At 38.9% G+C, this 24,997-nt stretch overlaps 2 protein-coding genes across 10 annotated transcripts in view; one reads left to right on the forward strand and one right to left on the reverse strand.

The window, feature by feature from the left end:
* Nucleotides 1-12,324: 12,324 nt before the first annotated feature.
* Nucleotides 12,325-22,449, reverse strand: TIGD4 (tigger transposable element derived 4). 2 transcript variants are annotated; one of them, XM_060653985.2, is made up of 2 exons: nucleotides 22,144-22,449; nucleotides 12,325-15,275 (listed from the first exon to the last, which is right to left on the reverse strand). In XM_060653985.2, exon 2 carries the CDS (start codon nucleotides 14,732-14,734, stop codon nucleotides 13,199-13,201), a length of 1,536 nt encoding a protein of 511 aa, XP_060509968.1. In that variant the 5' UTR covers nucleotides 14,735-15,275; nucleotides 22,144-22,449; the 3' UTR covers nucleotides 12,325-13,198. The 2 variants fall into 2 exon arrangements, with proteins under 2 accessions (XP_060509968.1, XP_060509971.1); XM_060653988.3 differs by lacking the exon at nucleotides 22,144-22,449 and adding an exon at nucleotides 20,178-22,132.
* Nucleotides 22,450-22,638: 189 nt separating this feature from the next.
* The window catches only part of ARFIP1 (ARF interacting protein 1), a 128,310-nt gene continuing 125,951 nt past the window's right edge, over nucleotides 22,639-24,997 (forward strand). For 6 of the 8 annotated variants that reach the window (XM_060653989.3, XM_060653993.3, XM_078445685.2 and 3 more), the window contains exon 1: nucleotides 22,639-22,903. The gene's annotated coding sequence lies outside the window, so the exon portion shown is untranslated. The remainder of the gene's footprint in view (nucleotides 22,904-24,997) is intronic. The other 2 variants (XM_078445686.2, XM_078445688.2) reach the window with 1 other exon arrangement.

Here is a 24,997-nt window from a genome sequence, read left to right on the forward strand (position 1 = left end):
CCCCTATGCATCAGTACTCCTGTATCCCTTGGGTAAATTCCTAGCAGTGCTATTGCTGGGTCATAGGGTAGGTCTATTTTTAATTTTTTGAGGAACCTCCACACTGTTTTCCAGAGTGGCTGCACTAATTTGCATTCCCACCAATGGTGCAAGAGGGTTCCCGTTTCTCCACATCCTCGCCAGCATCTATAGTCTCCTGATTTCTTCATTTTGGCCACTCTGACTGGTGTGAGGTGATATCTGAGTGTGGTTTTGATTTGTATTTTCCTGATGAGGAGCGACGTTGAGCATCTTTTCATGTGCCTGTTGGCCATCCGGATGTCTTCTTTAGAGAAGTGTCTATTCATGTTTTCTGCCCATTTCTTCACTGGCTTATTTGTTTTTCGGGTGTGGAGTTTGGTGAGCTCTTTATAGATTTTGGATACTAGCCCTTTGTCTGATATGTCATTTGCAACTATCTTTTCCCATTCCGTTGGTTGCCTTTTAGTTTTGTTGGTTGTTTCCTTTGCTGTGCAGAAGCTTTTTATCTTCATAAGGTCCCAGTAGTTCATTTTTGCTTTTAATTCCCTTGCCTTTGGGGATGTGTCAAGTAGAAATTGCTGCGGCTGAGGTCAGAGAGGTTTTTTTCCTGCTTTCTCCTCTAGGGTTTTAATGGTTTCCTGTCTCACATTCAGGTCCTTTATCCATTTTGAGTTTATTTTTGTGAATGGTGTGAGAAAGTGGTCTAGTTTCAACCTTCTGCATGCTGCTGTCCAGTTCTCCCAGTACCATTTGTTAAAGAGACTGTCTTTTTTCCATTGGATGTTCTTTCCTGCTTTGTCAAAGATTAGTTGGCCATACGTTTGTGGGTCTAGTTTTGGGGTTTCTATTCTATTCCATTGGTCTATGTGTCTGTTTTTGTGCCATGGACACTCTTCTTTATATATGACACAGAAAATATCAGACTAAAACCCTTCAGTAATTCTTCCAACCTGGATTTATTACCCTGCACTTCACCTGTCCAGGACTGAAGCCTTACTGATCATGGCACCTCACACCACACTCTTCTCTGCACTCTGGGAATTCTGTTGCCGCAGTTGATTTGAAACTTAACATACAGCGGCTTGTATCACCCAGTGTGTTTATTCTGTCTTCCCAACTAGAAAGCACAATCCAAGGTAGAGACCAGGTCTTTAACTCCTCTGTGTCCCTCCTCACCACCTAACACAATACACTGCAGAGAAGGCTCTCAAAATAATATTTTACCCCATATGTGACAGTCCTCCTCCTGGTTCTGAAATAGCTTGGCTAATAATATTTGTATGACTGAATCATTATTTTCTTTGCTCTAAAAATAGAACACATGGCATTCCTGGGATGTTAGCTTGGAGGCTGTAACTCTAAGTGTTTAAACCTTGTGTTTCTGAGGCTTCACTAGATGATATTGTCACAGAGTGTCGCAATGAGCAAGTCCTGGTTATAGAGATTCAGCCTGGTACTCATTCTGGACTCTGTGTTCAGCGTCTAGAGAGCACAAGGCCTCAGACAGTTCTATTTATTAATTAGATTTGGCAAAAATTCCTTGTAAAAATATACAAGCAACTTATTAAAAATAACATTCAAAGAAGAAAGCTAAAAATAATATGCAACGGAAGAGCAAATTGCTTCACTCACATGCAAACTTAGAACAATAATTTGGGGCGCTGGGTGGGTCGGTCAGTTGGGCATCTGACTTCAGCTCAGGTCATGATCTCGTGGTCCATGAGTTTGAGCCCCGTGTCGGGCTCTGTGCTGACAGCTCAGAGCCTGGACCCTGCTTTGGATTCTGTGTCTCCCTCTCTCTGACCCTCCCCCACTCACACTCTGTCTCACTCTCTCTCTCAAAAATAAATAAACATTTAAAAAAATTTAAAAAAAAAAGAAAAAGAATTCTATCAAAATTTCTTCAGGTATTTATTGGAAACACGTGTTTAAAAAAGATGACTCAGATGTGGGCTGTTAGCTCAATCTCCTCAGAGACTGAGTTTTTTCTTTTTTGTAAACATCTTTGTATAGTTTTTAATGATGAAGAGTATAAATGGTGGGAAGACGAAGCAGGATTTCTTAGTGGTGAATCTTCCGAAATGTTAAGCAAGTTGTACATTCGTGTTCTTTTTCTGGAGACAATCTAAAGTTTTATCTGGATTCTCAAAGAGGGCTATAGATCAGAAGAGATCTGAAAACATGGGTGTTCTTCCTACTCACGACTCTGAGTTTAACAGGCGGGCTGAAGACACTTCCAAATTACCTTTATTCCAAGTACGTGTCAAGTTTCAATGCCTTTGTCACCAATTTCAAAGTAAGTTTTAAAAAACCTCTACCTTTAACAGACTCAAAATTAAAAAGGAAATCCACAGGTGGTAGTTGTTCAAAGGCTAAATGTGTGTAACGATCCCATGGGCCTATGGAGCTCGACAAGGATCTCTGGAGTTGCTCTTGAGAGCTTTGAACATCTGGAGTCCTCATAAGAGTGGGACTGCTAGATCATTAAAAAGTGTTAGCTTTTTAGTTGGCCTGATTAAAAAGATAGTGTCATCTCCCCCAGGTCCCACAAAAATGACTAGAAGTACTTAACAGATTCCAACACAGTGTAACCGTTCCCTGGGCAGTTAATTAGGAACTGTGCCTTTCCTAGACTCAAAGAATGTTTCCAACTGCTCAGCACAACGTGTCTATTACACACATTCCTGAAAGTAAAAAAGAAAAGAAAAGAAAAGAAAAGAAAAGAAAAGAGAAAAGAAAAGAAAAAGAAAATTTCCTGAACTTATAGGAAAGGTTCTTACAGAAAATAAAAATCAAAAGAACCATTTGCCAACCAGGGGTGTTGTGAGAAATACAGTGAGTTTTTAAGAAGTCTGGTTTCTTGTTAATTAAATACATTGGAGGTGGAGCAGAGTGAGAAAAATAGGTTGTAGTTTTTTTAATGTTTATTTTTGACAGAGAGAGAGAGAGAGAGACAGAGCATGAGCGAGGGAGGGGCAGAGAGAGAGGGAGACACAGAATCCGAAGCAGACTCCAGGCTCCGAGCTGTCAGCACAGAGACTGATGTGGGGCTCAAACTCACAAACCAGAGATCATGACCTGAGCGGAAGTCAGACGCTCAACTGAGCCACCCAGGCGCTCCAGAAAAATAGGTTTTTAGTGGAGGTGATTTTAAAGACTCCTGCTCCTGCCAGTGTGCTCACCACAAAGTAGAGAATGACACTCCAGCTAAGAAGAGCAGTCACTTCAGTGACAACAGAATTTGGAGAGGACAGCAAAGAGTTCTTTAAAAAATATTTTTTTCTATCTTTTATGCTGAGGATAGCTGAAGAATATGATTAAAATACCAAAGAAAATACTCAAAATAAAAAATTAGAGGAAAGAACCTTGCCTGTTGGGCTTTACCTGTGCTAAAACATACTTTTACTCTTCCTCTTTGACCCCTAAGCCCCAGTCTAAACATATCTTGTTACTACATTAGATACAAAAAAATGGGGAGGGGGAGAGACTCATTTATTAGAGAATCATTTTTTCTTAAATAAAAATTTATTTTGCCTTTTGTCATATTTTTTCCTCCTTACACGTTGTCAAATCCTCCTTTTGAGGCTCAAACTTTAAAATGCATACCTTTTAGGTGGATTGTTTCTTTCTTAATAGCATTGAAGATGTGTTATTCTAAGTAAGATGTTAATTCCCAGTGAAGACATTTGAGTGCATTGGCCTAACCTAACTCAAGCTGCCCCATGAAAAATCACACCTCAAAGCAGAGAATTAGGGGAACGCTGGTTATTATTCTACCTGTGCTTCCTTATTACACACTACAGTCATACATATTTATAGAGAAGTGGCAGAAAGGGAATCAAGAATGTTGTAGGAAAGTGTTGAAATCGATTTTGTTTTTGTAAAAATGTATGTCTTATAGTGTGACCTTACCTATTTGTTCCATGTATCTATTCTTTCCTTCTAGGTTGTAATTTACATTATTATTAGCCTAAAGGAAATAGTTTTACTCTTTCACCCTCTCTTGAGATGTCCAGGGCTCATCTGCCCTTCTCTTGGGCCATTAACAGTGGGTTGCTCACATGAGGAAGTAGATAAGATCTGCCAAGATTTGGAGGCTAGGACTGGCATCCTTTCTGCAAGGTGATTACCAAGCAAAGTACTGGCTGCTGCTGTCAGAGGAAGATTTCCCTAAGCAGGTGTGAGGAGGGAGGATGGCTGGCCTCACTTCAGCTCATCCTGGTGCTCACGCCAGTGGGGTCTGGGCCATCTGCAGAGCCAACTGAGCTCCCATAGTTCTTGACCTTCAAATAATGTCCCTCTCAGTGACCTTGGCTTTCATCTTTCTTATTGTTGTATGGCTACATTGATGGCTCTGCTCTCAGGCCTTTATCTCTTTTCTCTCCATGGCAGCAGGGACTCTTGTTCATCTTGAGAGGAGACTTCCACTTCCTTCAAACTCCATATTCTCGCTAACATTTTGAGTATGTTCCAAGTCCCATTACTCTGCTAGGGCCTGGGCTTTGGAAGACAAAGATGGGAAGACTTCTTTTCCTTCTACATTTTTTCCTATCGCTAGGAGAGCTGATGCTTACCCAGCCCTAAAGTTGTTGTTGTTGTTAAGTTTATTCATTTTGAGAGAGAGAGAGAGAGAGAGAGAGAGAGTGTGTGTGTGTGTGTGTGCGCGTGCATGGAGGAGGGACAGAGAGAAAGGGAGAAAGAATCCCAAGCAGGCTCCCCACTGTCAGTGCAGAGCCAATGCTGGGCTCAAACTCACCAACCCTGAGATCATGACCTGAGCCGAAATCAAGAGTCAGATGCTCAACCAACTGAGCCACCCAGGTGACTCAAAATAAACTTAAAAAAAAAAAAAATCTTAAGTTTATTTATTTATTTTGAGAGAGAGAGAGAGAGAGAGCGAGCAGGGGAGGAGCAGAGAAAGAGGAAGAAAGAGAATCCTAAGCAGGCACCATGCTATCAGCACAGTGCCTGAAGCAGGGCTTGAATTCATGAATCCTGAGATCATGACCCGCAGCGGAAACGGAGTCGGACGCTTAACCACCTGAGCCACCGGGTGCCCCAAACTATTTTTTAAAAATAAGCTTTACTTGCTCACAAGTTGCCATTTCCGTTCAGTAGCAAAAAACCAACAAACTTAATCTTTTCACGTACATGTAACTGTCTTTTGGTTTAAGACTTAATTTCTTTGGGCACCTGGGTGGCACAGTCCTTTGAGGGTGTCTGGTTTTGGCTCAGGTCATAATCTCATGGTCCCCACATCGGGCTTGCTGATGTCAGCCTGTCAGCACAGAGCCCGCCTCAGATCCTCTGTCCCCCTCTCTCTGCTCCTCCCGAGCTTGTGCTTTCCTAATAAATAAATAAATATTAAAAGGAAAAAAGAGACTTAATTTTTCCTTAGAATTTATTCAGACATGGAAAGATTTAAACTCTTCCCCAGAATGACCTCTTGGTACAGGTGCAGGAAGTTGTTATGAATAGCAAAGTTATTACAAAAGGGTAAATTAGTCAATATATGGGGGGGGGGGTTCCCTTTAGGAAAAATAAAGTTAGATCCTTGCCTCTACCACCCACAAAATAAATTTAAATATGAAGACAAAAATTTAAATATGAAGAAGAAAATACAGAGGAGTATTTCCTGGCCTTCAGGTAGGAATAAGAAAAATAATTAGTATAAAGAAATTAAGTGATTTTGGGGCTCAGTCAGTTAAGCGTCCCACTTCAGCTCAGGTCATGATCTCATGATTCGTGAGTTCAAGCCCCACATCAGGTTCTGTGCTGACAGGTCAGAGCCTGAAGCCTCCTTCGAATTGTGTCTCCCTCCCTCTGCCCCTCTCCTGCTCACACTGTCTCTCTGTGTCTCTCAAAAATGAATAAATGTTAAAAAAATTTAAAAATAAAGAAATTAAATGATCTTTATTAATAAATGATAATGAAATGATCTGATTTGAAAAACATACTGGAATTAATAAGAAACTTTGGTAATGTTACTAGATACAAAACAGTCAAAAACCACTCACTTTTTCTATACTAGTAGTAATCTGAAAATTAAAAGGAAAATATTGCATTTGCAGTAGCAACTAAACTATAAAATATGTAGGAATAAATTAAGAAAATAAAGGATATATATGGTAATCTGAAGTAAACACAATAGTAATTATGTAAATTGGCAGATAGATATTTGTATTGCATATACTTTCCTGTACTTTAAAAAATTTAAGATTAGAGTATGCCAAATTAATGATTACCCTCTTGTGGCATTATACATGAGGTTTTTTCCCAAGCTTACTGTTGGCTGACTTTACAATAATTAGAAGAAATTAAGGGAGGCACATTGCGTAAGTCTGAGTCTTGTTATTATTTCATTTCTTTTGTCTCCTTTTTTGGTAACTGTTTGGTTTAATTCAATTTGGTAATTAACTGTTCATTCAATAACAATATGAAATTCTCTTAGATATTTACTTTAGAGCGGGGCAGTTATCTCTGCAAGAGTTAAGAGATAGATTCTGGATCTTTTGGGGGAATGGTTCCTCAACTGGGCAGATAGTGACAGGAAAGTGGCTCTTATCTCTATGCTGGGTTACCTGTTTTCAACATAGAAAATAAGGCGTGGTATCAGCCAATAACACAGGCAGTGACTTTGCATTAACAAAGAGTTCAGCAGCGTACAAAGAGGAAGTTAGGAGAAAACAAAACAAAAACCCCATCTTAATTACGAATTCAGGAAACAAGACTAACTTTGCATTTAGTCCTCCAACTGAGCAAATATTTAATATATCAATAGCTTGTTTGTATTTAATAGGTACTGTTGGGGAGATAGATATAAAGGGATTATACAACAGCCCCACCTTAAAAAAAATCATCTTGCTGGATTTGATGAATAAGAAAAAATAAGTAGAAGTGAGTGAAGTGGGGCCCCTACCCTTTCAATTGTTTCGCCTGATACACCGTCTAGGAGTTCTCTGACCTAGGAAGTTGATTTCTTTGAATTTAAATTGGGCTAATGCATGAAGATGAACGTGTAATCTATGGTACATTAAACCAGCAAGTCTGGTTTTTCACCAATTCAATACTATGCTATAGATCCTGTTTCACTTGGCAAAAAGATGTCTAGCCTGGCAGAGATGGGAAGATGTTCAGCAAGGAGAATCAGAGGAATAGGAGATTCAGTTCCAGAATTTGCAAGTCAAATTTAGGAAATATCCAGTTCAGGCAAGCAAATTTTCATATACATGAAAGTAAAAGAAGTTAAAAAAAAGTTTGGACCTTGACATTTCACTCCATATAACACGTGCATTTAACCAATTCTCTATTGAAAACATTCGGGGTGCCTGGGTGGTTCAGTCTTTTAGAGTCCAACTCTTGATTTCAGCTCAAGTCATGATTCTGGGGTCGTGGGATAGAGCCCCAGGGTAGGCTCTGTGCTGAGTGGAGCCTGCTTAAGCTTCTCTCTCTCTCCCTCTGCCCCTCTCCTCTGCTTATGTGTGCTCTCTCTTTCTCTCAAACAAACATTCATACAGTTTTCAGTCTATTTTTTTGTTTTAAGTTACTACAGGATCTGAAGGCCCTTTTGTAACCCATTTGATAGTAAAAACCGACCTACCATGAACTTATTTGACAATAAAAACTATGAAGCTATTAAGTTACTTATTACCTTTACATATCTGACTTCACATGAATGCATTTCACTACAAAATTATTAATGTTTGATTATGGGATGTTGCCCTAGAATCTCCTGGGGATATTATATAACATGAAGTATATGCATATATTATCTTTTGCAAATCTGATAAATTCTGAATTCTGAAACATATGTGTCCCCAGGGTTTTGGATAAAGAATTATGGACTTGTATACACTGCAACAAATGTCCTCAATGTTTTTATTTTGTTAGGATAAATTTATTCCATGTACAGCATATTTTTGAGTCAGATTTTCTGGGTTTGAATTCTAGTTCTGTTACTTATTAGCTACAGCTATAACTAAATTTTCTCAGCAGTAAAATGGGGATGATAACTGTTGGGAGTTATTCTGAGTATTAAGTAACACAGCAAAACACTTAGAACAATCTGGTAATTAGTAAACACTTAACACATACCAACTCTAATAACTAAATGTGCCAATTTATAGTTCCAACACCAGCGCACCCGTTTCTCTATGCTCTTGCCTACATTTGGTATTGTCATTTTTATAATCTTGTCTAATGTGACGGCCCCTCCCCCCAAAGACGTCCCACTTTTTTGCTTGCATTTCTTTGAGTGATGTTAACAATATTTTCATACTTTATTAGTATTTTTACACTCAACTATTCTTGAGTGTCATACCTTTTAAAATATTTTTCCTATTAAAATATTATTAAACATTTACATTTACCTTTACTTTCCTAGTATTTACAAGTTTTCTTTCTCCACATTCCTTTTCTTTTTGTCTTTCTTCCTTTCCTCCCTTCTTTCTTCATTTTTTTCTTTCTTTCCTTCCTCCACTTCTTTTAGAGTTTTTTTAATCCTTTTGGGATTCATTTAGATGTAGGACTTTTTTTTAAAAAATCCTGTATCTTTAGCCAAGTTGCCCTAATATCGGTTACTGAATAATCCATCAATTTCACCAATGATTAAAAGCCATCTTTGGGGGTGCCTGGGTGGCTCAGTCGGGTAAGCATCTGACTTTGGCTCAGGTCATGATCTCATGGTTCATGAGTTCCAGCCCCACGTTGGGCTCTGTGCTGACAGCTCAGAGCCTGGAGCCTGCTTCGGATTCTGTATCTCCCTCTCTCTCTCTGCCCTATTCCATTCACACTCTGCCTCTCCCCCTCTCTCAAAAATAAACATTAAAAAAAATTTAAGCCATTTTTATCATATTATTTTTCTTTTTCTAGACATCATATATTATTCTTTTGATTGACCGATTAATTCTGTTGCCCATACCATATTGTTTAAAATTCTGCTATAGGTCAAATACTCCCTATTTTTATTTTCCAAAATTTTCTTAGATATCAATACATACTTGTTCTTTTGGAAAAATCTGAATTATTTTGCAAAATTTTCAACAAACCTGCATTGGGATTTTGATTGGGATTAACTTAGAAGAAACAAACATATGTATTTCAATTTTGGGTCTGTCCATTTATTGAAGGCCATGAAAAATGTCCTCATTTCTTCTCAAAGTTTTATAAACTTTAAGGACCTTACTAATAGCTATAGGTTCTGTAATATACATACCCTTTTAGCTTAGAGCAAGTTGGAAACTGATACAGCAAGTCCATATTAATTAATATGTGAATGCCTTTATTGGTACTAGGTAATTGCTATGGACTGAATGTTTGTCACCCTCAAAATTCATACACTGAAGCCCTAACCCCCAGTGTGATGGTACTTGGAGACGGAGTTTGGGGGAGGTAATTAGGGTTAGATGAGATCTCGAAGATGGGTGCCTCATGATGGAATCAGTGCTCTTGTAAGAAGAGACAAAAGAGATCTCGCCCCCCGCCCCCATGCTGGCACAAAGAGGTCATGTGAGCATATGGTGAGCAATTGACTGTCTACAATATTTTGCTGAAATGCTTTGCATAAGGAGCAATTCAGGAAAACTTGAAAGTTTCTAAGTCACCTTATTCCCTCATTCAAAGTGAAAATGTTTTAGTTCTACAGATAAATTGCGTATTCCTAGAAATGTTGAATTCCCTATTTTATTGCATCGAAGAATGTCAATGGGAAAATTGTCATTAGTATTTAGTGACCACAAGGCTAATATCTGAGCATATCTGGAAGTAGTAGCACAGAGGTGCCTTTCTAGTCATACCTTATAGTTGGGGAACACTTCAGAGTTTGCTAAGTGTATTCATCTGCATAATTTTCTTTCATCCTTGATAAATTCAAATGAAGTGTCAGTCTCATTTTATGGGTGGTACAAACTGCTATTTGGAGAAATGAAATGTCTTTTGCAAGGTAGCATTGAACTGGACTAGATTTAATTTATTCCATTGAAGAATTTTTTTTCTGAGAACTTAGTGATGTACATTATGGTCCCCCAATCTAGGCCTTTCTCTCCTCTGATGGTAGGAATTCCTCCCAGCTACTGGTAGCTTCTTGGCTGCCTTATGCCATGCTGTACTTAGCTAGGTAGCTCTAGGTGACCCCAAAGATCCAGCCCACCACTGGACTCTGAACCTGTTGGCAGATGTGTGTGCTGCCTCCGCTAAGGGACAAACCTCTCTCTGCCAGTCTCTATGGAGTCCCTACTGAGCCAATGATTGAAAAAGGACCTCCCTTCACATTGGAGGTGTTTGCTTGAGAAGCTCTCCTTCAATTCTCCCTCCCCTATTCCCCGCCCCCCTGCCAATTATTCTGCTTTGTATACAGTAAATGGGAGGTTTTACACTTGATCTTAGGTCCAGATGAGAAGCCAGGCAGGAAACATAAAACCCATAGGCCTTGGTTTACTCATTGTCCTACTTTATCCTGAACCAAATCTTTCACTAGTGAAGTGCAACAGTGTCCTAAATTCAACATAAGATTTGTTGCTTGATGAAGCAGACAAAAGGGAAAAACATTGTTGTAACAGTAAAAATTTATATAGCAAGAACAATAAAAACAATACTATATTTAACTGAAAAGCAGGTGAATTGCTAAATGAAGTTATTTTCTGAAAAGACAAGTGACATTTAGTCCCAACTTTGTGCTGATTATGTATGGAGAAGATAAATCAGGAGTGAGGTATGCAGGGATTGTCCTGGGAAAAGTAAATTAAAAAAACTTTTGTTCTGGGGGCACTTGGGTGGTTCAGTCAGTTAAGCATCTGACTCTTGAGTTCAGCTCAGGTCAGGATCTCACAGTTTGTGAATTTCAGCCCCTAATCAGACTCTGTGCTGACAGTGCAGAGCCTGCTTGGGATTTTGTCTCTCCCTCTCTCTCTGCCCCTCTCCTGATCGTCTGCACTCTTTCTCTCTCCAAATAAATAAACATTTAAAAAAATTGTTCTGAAAATAGTTTAAATGTATACAGCTTGTAAAGTACACAGAAGAATATACAACATTAACAACTTAAAGTTTATCTTTAAATTTAAATATGCAGGCATCTTTTTCTAATTCTCTATAGGAGCCTTATCTTCCTTTATCACCTTTAGATTTATTATGCCCCAGAAATAAAAAAAAATGGAATGTCATATAGGAGAAAAAACAGTAGGTACTTTCAGTATTTGGACATTAAAGTTGTTTCAAGTATTTTTGTTTGAACTCCCCTAGAGCCTCTGTGTTAGAGTGATACAGGATTACCCACTCACAAGGTCCCAGTGTTTCATTATCTCGGTGTTCTCAGGAGAGATCTCGGGAACAGAACTATCAGCATAGATCCAGCATATTCTCTGAAATATTTCACCCTCGGGTCCCTAAACTCAAGGGAAAAAAACAACAGAATTTTCTTTTACAGAGTAGAGAAAAGAAGCAGAGGGTGTATAGTTAGAGGAACATAGGTCTAGGTGATAGGGAACTACTGCATTTTGGGTTTGGTTCTGAGATTTTAACCAAATTATCTTTTCAGGTTTCAATGTCCTCACCTTACCAAAAATGGAGGTAATAATTCTTATGTCACAGAATATCTGGAATGGTTAAATAAGAACATTTGATAGTAAGATGGTATGAAAGAAGTGGAGAAAGAGAGAGAAAAGAATTACTGAAGGCTGGATATATGCCAGGTACTCTAATTACAGCCAGGGCTCTTAAGAGAGATTAAGGTCCATGATTTAGGTACACAATTCCAATCTCGCTAAAATTTTAAATCAAATCATTAATTAAAATGTTTTCAATTAAGCTTCAGTAATCTATATTTCACTCTATGAGAAATTTCCTTCAGCTTAATATATTTTTAAGGATTACTATTACTAAATCTCAAAAGCAGAGTAAATCAACAGTGGAAAATAAAACTACTTTCTATAAATATTTCCTTCCAAATGTGTTTTATGTTGGCAGACTAATAATTCATAATAAAAATAATCTGTATAACATTTTACACTTTTCCAAAATATTTTTCAAAGGGTACCCTAACTTATATGTAATACATTAAATAAGCATGACTTTTAAAATGTAACAACAGAAATGTCTGACACATGATATTTTTCTAGTTTTAAAGACGATTTTATGGATGGAGAGTAAATAATTTCATACAGTATTTTCAAATATTCTATAGACAAAACTTCCTCAAACAGAAATTTAATACAATTTGAAAGACAAAAAGATTAAATATATCAAAATATGCTGAAAACACTCAGTTTTTCCTGAAAATAAAATTCAGTAAAATCAAGAAATAATTAAATATTATAGATTAAAAGTTTCAGCTGTTAAAATTAGAAACATAAGAACCACATAAGATATTTTCTTTTTTAGTAACTGCATATATATCTTCATATATACTTTTCAAGAGTAATCTTATTAAAATATATTATAAGAATTTAACAAATGTTTCAGTAATGTATTTTTCTATTAAATGTACACACATACATATAAATATTTAGGAAGAAACTATATCATCTTCTGGTTATAGATGACAGAAAGAATCTGATAAGGTCATAGTCTTTCATTTGACCTTATATAGAAATAACTGGAAAGTAGTGAGACATATATTTTTAATCATTTTGGTATATAATTGGGTCAGGTTTTATTTTCAGTGCTTATTCATAATTTCCTGTTAGCAAGATAAGCTAGTTACAAGAAAAATAAAGTAATTTAAAATTAATACTTGATATGAGGCTAGAATATATGTCTTTATAAAAATAAATATCTAAGTAATAGATATTTTATTTCCTAGACGAGGTAGATAAATTAAAATATTCTAGAACATGATCTGTGCTTTAAAAAAAAAAAAGAGAAAAATAGCAATCACCAATTCAACCTGTATGAATCAAATAGCTGGAGAGTTTTCTATTTTTGACATATGTACCATATATTTCAAGTACAAGGCCTCTGTAATACAGTTTCTACTCCCCAAAACCTTGGTAAGTTGAAATTCATATTTTTCATTTATTTACTCTTTATTTAATCTACCTAGGGTAACTTTGCTATTCAGGTCAAAGACATGTGCAATTAAACTAAAGATTGCTAGTTTTTAAATTTTTTGTGTTTAAGTGGTAGTTTCCCTTCATATACCTTATCTAGTAAAATACATTAGGAAAAGATGTTATACCACAGATAATTATTTAGATGATGAGTTAATAAAAATTTCAAGGTCTGCTAAAGAATTATGAAGCTCCTCATTCATATCTTGACTTCTAAGAAAACTTTTAAGAGTATCTAAAGCAGTTATGGCCTCATTTTTTGATGGTAAAGGGAGCTCAGTTCCTAGAGATCCACCATCATCCTCTTCATCAGAAGTATAAAGCCCAGTTTCATCTGATTTACTCTCTTCGGTCCATACAGAATCACCTTTTGGTGCCGCTTCGCAGGTCTCCAAATCATCATCAAGGGCAGCATACTCTTCTAGAGATAAACCTTCAGGAAATTCCACACCTGCTGCCTGAGCATGGGCAACCAAATCAAGACCAGTGTCTGTCTCTGCATTTGTCTTGTCACTTTCTCCCTTTTGAGATTTGAATCCTGCCTCTTCATAGCTCTTAACAATAGTCTCGGGGGTTACAGCCCTCCAGCAAAGGTGCAAAGTATCAACTGCGTCTAGTAGGGAAAATGTAAATTCTTTGCTGCCTTCAACAGAGCTTAAAAATTTTTTGATAAGACAATGTCGATATTTGATTTTAAGGCTTTTAATAACACCTTGTTTCATAGCTATAAATTTGGAAGATACACATGATGGAAAGAATGCTAACTCAATGGACTTTAGGTTCTTTACCTCTGGATGTGAAGGAAAAGAATCAACAAAGATCACCACTCTTCGTTGCTGGGCTTGAAATTTCTCATCGAGCTTCCGCATCCATTGTTCAAATACATCTGAGGTCATCCATGCCATCCTGTTAGCTTCATAACACACAGGCAATGATTTTATACCTTTGAAACAATGTGGATTTCTGTGTTTTCCAATGATGAGCAAAGGAAGTTTCTCTGAGCCATCCATGTTTGTCCCAACCACTAGAGTTATTCTGTCTTTGCATAACTTTCCAATCGAGCAGGTTTCTCCTTTAAATGCAAATGTATTTGTAGGTAACATTCGATAAAGCAGCCCAGTCTCTTTTATATTAAAAACATTTTTAGGATGATAATCATTTAAATAATAAGGAAGTACATTTTGGTGCCAGACAGTTGAAGGGTCTACTGAAACACCTGTAGCTTCCACAGGTTGAGCTCTGAATACTAAACCGTACCTGGATTTAAAGCGATCCAGCCAACCGTTACTGCACTTAAAATCATTATGTCCCAGTTTCTGTGCAAAATCATTAGCTTTTAGACGTAGCATTGGACCATTAACTGGTACATTTAGACACTGAGCAATACGATACCACCTCATTAATGCCTCTTCCAGATCTGTGTAAAAAGCAGTTCTCAGTCTTTTTCTCTTTGGATCAAATCTCAGAGATTCAAAGGCTTCTAGAACTTTGTCTTTATTCTTCATAATAGAAGACAGTGAATTTTTCTTTATTCCATATTCAGCTGCAATTTCTGCCTTTTTCTTGCCACTTTCTACTGCGTTTATAATGTCGATCTTTTCTTCAATGGATAAACTTTTCTTTTTCTTCACTGTTACGGGCAGAGTCGAGGCATCCACAGAAGCTTCTGCCATCTCAACCAGTGCTTATGTAGAGATTTCTTGTCTCTCTGGTGTCTGTTTCTTTAAATTTCTTTTCCAAAATGATACAAATTGCTGCTTTCTATCCCGCTTCATATATTAAAAGTTGGCAAGTGTCTATTAGTCTTAATTCTCAGGAAATTGAGATGTAAATATATTTTTTCAAAGGTTCTGAATAAGGAAAATGTTATATGCAACTAGAATATTTTAGAAGAGAAACTTCCTTCCCAGGACCTGTGCGGCTCAGTTTATAGTTTATTCAGAGTTCCAGAAGTCAAGCTAAAATAGAAATCTCATTATGTCAAACCTGTCCAGTCCTGCCGATATATTTTTGGAACTTCAATCCTTTAAGATGATCCATTTTATCCATGCATACTCAACCTCCTATTAATTCTCCACAGAAGGCCTCAGAGATAAGAAGGAATAGCATTCAGTAATTTTCATGCAAAATGTTACCCATTAATTTCCAAGTCTCTTCAGGGTAGAGAAGAAAGTGGTAGACTCCTTCTAGGACCTGATGGTATATCTTCCGCCTCTTGAAAATGTAAAAAAAACAACAACTTATTTTAGCAATTATGTGTCAATCGAATATCAAAAAGAATATTTATACTAATTAGTTATGCTTTTAATAATAAAGAAAAGAATGGGACCATGTTTCTGAAAATATAATAAGCAAAGCTTCCAGGAGAAAGGCTTACCTCCTAAACGGCCTCGGTAAAAAGCCCTGTAGCTTTGCTCTATGCGTTTGAATTCTCACTTGCTTTTGAATCTTTTGTAATATATACTTTCAAAATAATTCAGACAAACTTAATCTGTTTTAAAAATGGGCACTTACCAAAATTAAAAAACTAAAAATTATGCTGGATAGATCTTTGGTGGCTATTTTTCACATGAAGTCATAGCCTGCCCCCTCTGACTCCTCTAAAAGAAAAACATAGTCAGACAGTAGTCACAAGGTTCAACTTTTAATAGCACATGGGAGACAGTGTCTCCTTTATAGGAGTCTGGTAGAAAAGGCTTCACTAAAAATCAAAACAAGTGATTCGGTTACAAATTTTAAAAATCCAAGTCTTATTTTATCTAAATGCTTACAAACCTAGTAACTTTTCCATCAACTTGACACATCAGCCAGACGCGCAGAGGCCAGAAATAGTTGACAAAATGCATAGGAATAAGCAAATTCTTACGAGGATATAAAGCAGAAAAAGACCTAGACTAAGAGTAAGAAGGAGAGTGACCATGGGTCTTACTTAATGTCTCAGGACCTCCACTTCCTTATCTGTAAAATAGAGCTTATTATAGTGTAAGGATATGGGCTTTGGTGCCAGCCACACCTGAGTTGACAAGTGATTCTGCCATTTAGTACTTACGGGATCCTGGGTAGATTACTTAACCATTTGAAGCTTCAGCTTCCTTGTTTGTAAAATAGGTGTAACTACAGCCCCTACCAAATAGGGTCATTGCACATTCAATGAGATTCAAGGAGAGAGTGTGAAGTGCTCAGCCCAGTATTTAGCACCTTGCAAAGTGTTCAGTGAATGCCTGGTCATGATCTCGTTATCATTATTTCCTCTCTAACGTCCCTTTGGCTGTGACAATCTACACAATTCAAAGATTTTACAAAATCCTACTTGCAAACTGAAGCAAGAATCCCACCTTAAACATATACTGAAAGCAGAGATCTTCTTAAATCAAACAGTACTGTGAGAACAGTCACATGGACCAGATAAGCTTGCCCCTACCTTCCCAGGTAGCACCTACTATACCAGAATCCACAGGCTTCGGGCCTACTGTAGGCCAAGGTAACAAGCTAATTTGATGAGCAGGTGTTACTGCTGTGTGATATAGTGTGGGCACTCCATTCCTCTAGTTTTTCTCTTCTCCCAGGTTTCAAGATGTCATATGCATTTTTTGCACAAAATTTTTTGACAAAACTTTTTGTCAAAATTCCTCCGCCTTTGTTGTCTAAAAAAAGTAGTTTTTATCATAGGAATTACAACCAGTAAAGGAGTTTTGTTGTTGTTGTTGTTGTTGTAAAAAGACCTTAATAATAATTATGATAGCCCAGGGCTTTATTTTCCAAACACCTTTACTTCCTGTATTTCAAACAACTCAGGAGGAAGATAAAACTGAATTTCAAAGCTCATGTAGTTATAACGTGGTTGAGGGCACTAATATAAAATCTACCATTCTCTTCACTATATTACAGTGCCTTTGGATCACACTGGTGTGGCCTCCTTTGATAATAGTTGTACACTCTGTGTCCCCAGCACCCAACAAGGCAGCATTTGCAATGCCTATCCAAAACCCAACAACAACAACAACAACAACAAAGCAACATCAAACCTCTACAGAAGAATAGGCCTTTATGAATTCTGTGAACACAAATAGCAACCATATCCCAACGTTAGGGTGGGCTGACCTTTCTAAGTAAATAAGCTTTGAGCATTCAACTAAAACAAACAAACAAAACAAATTTGCTCATATATGGGACCTCCCTATACATATTTCTGCAATTCCCTGTAAATCTACAATTACTTCAAAATAAACATTTTTAAAATTTTTTTCAAATTTTAAAAAATTTAGAGAGAGAGCATGCAAGTGGGAGTGAGGGGCGGGGGTGGGGGGAGATGTGGCGGGGGGAGGAAGGGAGAGAATCTTAAGCAGGCTCCATGCTCAGTGTGGAGCCTGACATAGGGGTTCGATCCCGTGACCCTGAGCCGAAATCAAGAGTCAGATGCTCAACAGACTGAGCAAACCAGGTACCCCTCAAAATAAACATTTTTAAATATCTTGCTCTTATTAGGAAGATACCGACCTTTAGAAATTGAGGTAGCAAGAAACAATTTTTTAAGACAAAACCACACAGAACTACTCTCCAAGAGAAAAAGGGACTCTCCCAACTTCTCCCTTCCTTCTTTCTTCTGTTCTTTCCTTTCTTCTTCTTTTCTTCCTTCCTTCCTTTTTTCTTTCTGCCTTATTTCATTTGTTAGAAATAAACCCTCTCATCTCAAATAACAAGGATTATAGAAAAAATAACTTGAATTTCCTCCTTCACTCCCTCTTAAATAAAGCAATATAATATACACAGAGATTAGTGATTATCTTGATCAAACTGAAAATAATGATGTTCATTTAGGAAGATATTAGTTGTTTTCTGAGAGTTAACAGTATATATCTCCTTCTAGAACAAGAGTGAAACCTATAATTTTCCATGGTAATATACAATATATGTTTATACCCGAAACAACCACATTTCTGATGCTGAGCCAGACAAGCCAGACTTTTTTTCCCTAGAAAAGAACAAGGCACCAATACTGCTTAACCAATGAAGCTAACATTTTCCATTCTTGCACAGTACAATGTCTGGGATATTTCTTGCAGGGAGTAATGGCAGTAGCTAATATCTCTCAGAAGTACCCATTCTCTCAATTATGCTCATTAATCATTCTACTCCATGAAAATATTACAGCAGAAAAATACTGTACACATTAGATACTATTTTCTCCATGTCAATGGTAAAGCTACCTAAAGAAAAAGAATTGGCAAGTCACTAAAAAAGACTTACCAAGTGAACTCCAAGTAAAGGAAACAATAATCACTTCTACTGGTAATAAGAGAAATGTAAATCTTCTTTCAAACCAGGAGATACCCTTTTTGTTTTTTGTTTTTGCCTACCAGAATGGCAGTATCTAGTGTTTGCCAGAATATAACATAGGTTGTGAGGCGGTATATAAACGGGTACAAAGCTTACAAAGGGCAAATTAGTAACATGATACAAAAATCTAAAAAATGTGCATCACTTTTATCCAGCAAGTCCATGCCTATGATTTTATCCCCAGATAATAATTTGAGATGTAAAAATAATCTAGCTTACAAATGTATTCATTTCCTACTCCTGCATTTAGTAGCTTAAAACAATACCCTCTTATTATCTCACAGTCCTGCAGGTCAGAAGTCCAGGTGAGCTCAACTGGGTCCTCTGCTTAGGATCTCACAAGGCAGAATCAAGATGTTAGTCAAATGGGACTTTTATCTGGAGGTTCTAGGGAAGAATCTGCTTGCAAGTTCATTCAGGTTATTTGCAGAATTCAACTTCTGTGGTTGTAGGACTGAGGTCCCTGAGTTTTTGATGGCTGTTAGCAGAGACTGCTCTCAGCTCCTGGAGGCCTCCTTCAGGTCCTCGACTGTGGCTCTTTTCATTTCAGCAACAGAGAACCTTCCTCCTGTCAAATCTCTCTCATGCTTTGAATTTCTCTGCCTTCTCTGGTGCAACCAGCAGGAGAAAACTCTGCTCTTATAAAAGGCTCATGCAATCAGTTTAGGCCCATCCAGATTATCTCCCTGTTGATGAACTTAAAGTCAGCTGGTTGCTTCTGCAAAATCCGTTGTACATGTAATAAAATATTACAATGAGAATGATATCCTATCATGTTCAAATGAGAGGGAATTATACAAAGTGAGAATCACTGGAAATCATAGAATTTTACCATACCACAATATTCCTCCCACTGTTGTTTTAATTACAGACAAAATGGGAAAGAACCTAAATGTGTAGCAAAAAGGATTAGGTAAATAAATTAAGAAATATATATGCTAAAATACTGAGCCACTGAAGGAGAGCATTTAATGATTGGAAGAAAATTCCATAATATATTCAGTGAAAAAAGCAAAATACAAAACCATATGCCAACAAAACCAACATACACTGAAAGTTACATGAGGACAGGGGCTCGTGGCTATTCCTACCGTGTTTAGTACTCAGCAAACAGTAGGTTCTAAATAACAATTTGTTAAATAAATGTAGAAAAATATATATTTATAGAAAAAAGACATTGACAAAAATGTTCAGTGTTAATTCTAGATAATGGAATTATGGATAGCTTCAGTTTTTTTCTCTTTGTAGTTAAAACAATTTCTACTCTTATGTTCTAATCATACTACTATTCACAGGCTTCTTAAATGTTCCATTTATCAGTACCCTCCAACACAGGGTTTGTTTCCAGAGAATTACATTGTGCAATCATTAACACAACATGTCTCCATGAAAAGGGAGCTGATTATAGAGAGTAACAAAATTATTGTGACATTACCAGAATCCCCCTAGAAAAGATTTGAAGGTAGCACCTCTTACTTTCTCTTGAGAAAGTATTATTTGTAAACAATATAAAGTATTTAACATCTAAAGCAAAGAAAAAAAGTTGAATGCACATTTCATTCATTCAGAAAGGAATAATATTCTTTAACCTGTTGCCCTCTTTCCTTCTTGGTCAATAAATGAAATATAGGCCGTCAGAGTTCCCCATAAGCCAAGTGAAAAAGTGGCACCTGATTTTGCAAAAGCTGAATAATAGCCAATAGCAGTACAAAGGTAAATGAGTAGATAATCCCCATATCATAAACATATATGGCAGACAACTATTACCTTTTTTCTTACCTCTCCAAACATAGATGTCAATTTAGAGAAAAGTAGTAATCTTCTATTCTTCCTAAAGAGAATGGGCAGGCAGAATTCCCCAAACTCTAGGGCAAAGAAAAAGAGAGAGAGAGAGAGAGAGAGAGAGAAAAGAGAGAGAGAGAGAGAGAGAGAGAGAGAGAAAGGAAGGAAGGTAGGTCTCCATCTAAGCAGAGTTAGATTTAAAATAACTTTCTGTTAGAATCAAAAATTTCCCCCAAATCAAAGAATACCAGCTTCTGCTTTCTTTTTCCAAAATAAAGTTCATAGTATTTCACTGTGTTCCATCACCAGCTGAAGTAGCTTCCAGTGTTTTCTTTGAGCCAACATACATTCTAATTTCCCTCGGAGCAGCAGAAGTCATGGGAAGATTAATCCTGTGTGTCGCCCTGTACTATGCATGAGGACTAATCATGCACAGTACCAGAAATGCACTGACCAAAATACCTAACATGATTAACAGCACCTTCACTAAACAGAAATTAGCATGAGTTCCAAGTGGTTCCAAGTCCATCAGAATCTCTAGCAAAACCGCCAGCAGCTGCCAAGGAAACTATCCAGCTAAGGACAAATAATTAAAGCAAGCATCCACCCTTCCAATGTAAGAAACACCTCTGAGCCTAACAATTTAATAACTAGACGGATTCTAATGAAGTTAAGCATTCCCGAACTCAAGAGACACCGGGCAGGAATCGTTAAGACACCAGCCAACTCAGTCACGTACAGGTCATTCAAGCACGACTGAGCTCAGCCATGCACCTCTTCCTAGTCACCCTTCCAGAACTCTAAGAATACTTGCACTTTGCTACTATGTTCCATTCTGTTCCTATATAAGAACGGCAGTAATTATTCTAGATTGGGATCCTTTTCTTACAATTGAAAAGACTAACAGGATGGCTCTAAACAGAAAACTCCACAGTGGGCTATAGAACTGAAGATACAGTTTAAGTGAACTAGCATATATATTTGCTCTTCTCTTTTGTTAGGGACAGAGCCACTTAAGATAAGGGTCCTTTATACATAGATTTACATTTTGGGACTTGAGTACTGTTTTTGTCAGAGGAAGTGTCCTGGAGATCTCAGCTGATAAATATTGTTATTCACTTCTGAAACATTTGCGTTGTCGTGGGTATTAACCATTTACGGCTATGGGGAAGATATTTGTACAGGGATATACGATTCACTATGCTGAAACTCCCTAGAATTTGTAAAGGCAGAATTCTGCCTTCGGGCACTTAGCCACTAAAAATGTATCATCAACTAATATGACAAATAAAGGAGGTAAGAAGTACGGTCTTTAGACCGTAAAAGAATGGTAAATTCTACGGAATGCACTGTTACCCTTCGCATTTCTACAAGTGAAGTGGTAAAAATGAGCACCCAAGGCTGTCAAAGGAAATGCAGTCCGGAGCCTTGAAGGGGGATGAATGTGGATGGATCAACTGTATGTACTGTAGGCAAACGAGCTTCAGGTATGTCTAGCACCACTGCACAGCCATACATTCCCTCCATTGAGTTCCGGGGATGGGGAGAGTATCCAAAGTACGTTGGGGTCTCAACTTAGTAAACTACAAAGGGCTCTGAGAAAAAGGATTGTTCGGCGGTTTCCGTAGAGAGGGCAATGATCTGCTTAAGAAGAAATGGGACGGGCAAATAAAGCAGAAATCAGTCATACGGATAAAGAAAGAGGAGCAGGAAATAAAAGTATCCGGGATCCACCGTTAGCGAGTGAGCAGTGCAGAAAGTGATCACAAAGACAGCAAGTGACAAGAACTCAGGGATGCCAGGCTTGGGGGTCTGGTCTTCCTGAAGTGGGTGGACGTGAGCGACGCAGCCGGAGTGGGGCGCTCCAGGCACTGGGGAAGCGATTGTGGGAAGCCCGCATCCCGTCTGTTCCCTTAAACCCGCATTCCCTCCACCCTCCCACCCGCCGCGGGACTGAAACAACCTTCTAAGTGCTCTCCAGCAGCTGAGAAAGAAGCTTTGGCTCTCCTGTGGTACGCGTGGCGGCGAGCTACGTCCACCTCCACCTTCCCGCCGCCGGCTCACCGTCTGCAGGGGGAACGCCTAACGCGTGAGGCTGGGGTGTATAAGTAAGAAAGAAGGGATGCTGAGGGCTTCTGGAGACCTCCGACCCCTCAAGACCAGGCCCGCGCGCGCCCTTCCGCAAGCTCCCAGCTCTGGCAGATGCATCGGGACCCGAGCGCACACCCCTCTGTGATCCGGCCGGAGCCAGAAAATTACCCGGGCAACGGCGCCGGCGGAGCCCCGGATGTGGTTGCTAGGGCCGCAACGGGAGGGGCGGGGCCAACCTCCAGGAGTGGGGCGGAGGAGGCCTCAAGGGAAGCGCGCTGGCACCACCGAGATGCGGCTGGGCCGGGCCAGATTGAGGGAGAGAGAGGCCGTCCAGGGCCAAGGACAACGCTACTTCCGGTCTCCTCACTTCCGGCTCCGCTGCTCTCAGTGCTGGTGCTGCAGGCCGGGTTGAGAGGCAGCCGGTCTGTGTGTCCTCGGCGGTTGGTCAGTGTGAGGCGGTGACAGCTGCAGTTGCTCCCCGCCCCCGAGGATCCGAGGTGCGTGGGGGGAGGGGAAGAAGGAAAAGGCCTAGGTCGCGTTTCCGCTCACTTCTTGCCAGGTTTGAGGCTATTCCGGAGAGCAGCGGCAAAGATAATCCTCGACGTGAGAGCTGCCGGGTTCCCCGCAGACAGGTGAGGGCGGTGCTGGCCCGCCGGGAAAGAAGTGGGAGGGGGGTGGGGGTGGGAGGAGGAAGGCTGGTCTGAGGTAGTTGGCGGGGGTGGACACATTGCTTGTGGAGCTTGCCATTCCAGACTTTTCACTAGACACTTCTGCCCCTCGTCTGTGACATACCTGCCCAAGTATTCGGCATTTGGTTTCTGCCCCGACCCCCGGTGTCCCGGAAACAGCGGGTGGAAAGGGAAGACTGGCCCTTGCAGGGCTGCGCCCTCTCATTTTTGCATGCATTGGGTGGGAGAAGGGGTGGCAGGATCCAGGTCTTTCTCGGCTAAGTCTCGAAGTGGGCCACCTTCAGGTTTGGTGTCCAGTCTTTATTTTTCTCCTCCGCTCACTGCATCCCCTACTTCCTCTCTCCCGCAGTGAGAGGAATGGAGATAGTTGGTAGTCCCTCCAAGAAGTTCACTGGGCAGTGGTGCAGGGAGGAGCCTTGCCTAAGAAATGTCCCAAGTCTGACTGTGCTTGTGAGGACGGCCAACGAATGCTGGAGTTTGGGAAGGAAGTCGTGCTGTCGTCTTCTCATCCGTTCCTTTTTGCCAAGTTACTGTTTACGTGTCTAGGAAAAGGAAAGAGGTTTTTGTTCTGTTTTGTTTTGTTTCAAAGAACAGCTTCTAGACGTTTTCCCTTTTACTTTATTACTTCCTTTGTTTTGCTTTCATCTCCCTCTTGTACCCATTGATCTCAAAAAGATTGTAGTTGATACTTCCTACAGATCCTTAAGCCACCCCCTGTTAGGATTTCTGTACCCTCCCTTTGTTTTCTCCTAGGTTAAAGTACATGATTTCTCTTACTTGGTCCTTTTTTTGTTTTAAGGTTTATTTATTTACCTTAGAGCGCGTGCTCGAGCACGAGTGGGGGAGGGGCAGAGAGAGAGGGAGGGAGAGTATGTCAAATAGGCTCCGTGCTCAGAGCTGGACTCTGGGCTCTGTCCGACCAGGGCGAGATCATGAAGTGGGTCACACCAAGAGTTGGATGCTTAACTGACTGAGCCACCCAAAGCACTCCATCTAACTCAGCTCTTATCTGATAAGGAAAAATGGAATATTTACAGAACTTTTCATAAACTTGTGCTTTGACCTACAGGGGTGTGCTAACATTAGCCATTTAATTAGCTTCATTGGCATGGAAATGTGCACCAGAATTGGTTATGTTAAAACAGTCTTGTGTTAAGGCTGCAGGCCATTTCATTGCTGCTGTCTCAGAGTGACTACAATGGACTGTGTGTTAATAATACTGCTTTAACTCTACTTTTCTTGTTTGTCCCATGGTTTTTTGTTTTCCTTGCTCAACATGACCAACACCCTCTCCCAACCACCACATCTAATGCTCATTACCTGAGAAAATAGAAAATATTTCTGATTTTATTTTTTGTATGAAAATCTCTGCCTCCGTTACTTTCATTCCTTTTCAAATTGATAAATTAGTTTGCCTTAATCATGAGTTATGCGTGGGGTCCATGGTCTAGAAGTCTGTAACTTTCAGGGGTCTTCCTCATCCCCACCTTTAAAGTATGTGCAGTTTTGTTTGAATGCATTTTGGAGGGAGGTAGGGGGGATTGTCCATTTTAAAAAAACCAAATTCTTAAGTACATAACCTCCAGATAGATTAAAAACTATTCCTTAGTGTCTTGTTTAAGTTAATGACAATTTTTTTTTGTGGAGCTTTTTATTTTTTCAAACTGTAAATAGCTTGTATTGGGAGAGTAGAATGCAGAGATTCTAGGCATTAAACTGAAATTTCTTAACTACTTCAAAACATCTGCGTTTCTAAATTCCTTCCTAGACCTAGAGAAGGAAGTAAGACTGCCTATTTACTTAGTTCCTGATTTGTGGTTTTGAGGTTTCTTTTTAGGGATAGCTGTTTGTGGCCAATGCTGCGGAGATCCAATGGGTTTATAAGTTAATGTGTTTATTATTATTTAATACGTATTAAATATCACCATCCTGCTTGGTACAGTTCAGAATTAAAAAATTACATTTTGGCTATCCTATGCTTTCATTTTCTTGTTTTTTACTTGAGGCATTATTTTAGACTTTGGCTTTGCTAGGAAT

The sequence above is a fragment of the Panthera onca genome, chromosome B1 (genome assembly GCF_046562875.1).
Source record: "Panthera onca isolate mPanOnc1 chromosome B1, mPanOnc1 haplotype 2, whole genome shotgun sequence".
NCBI classification, from domain to species: domain Eukaryota; kingdom Metazoa; phylum Chordata; class Mammalia; order Carnivora; family Felidae; genus Panthera; species Panthera onca.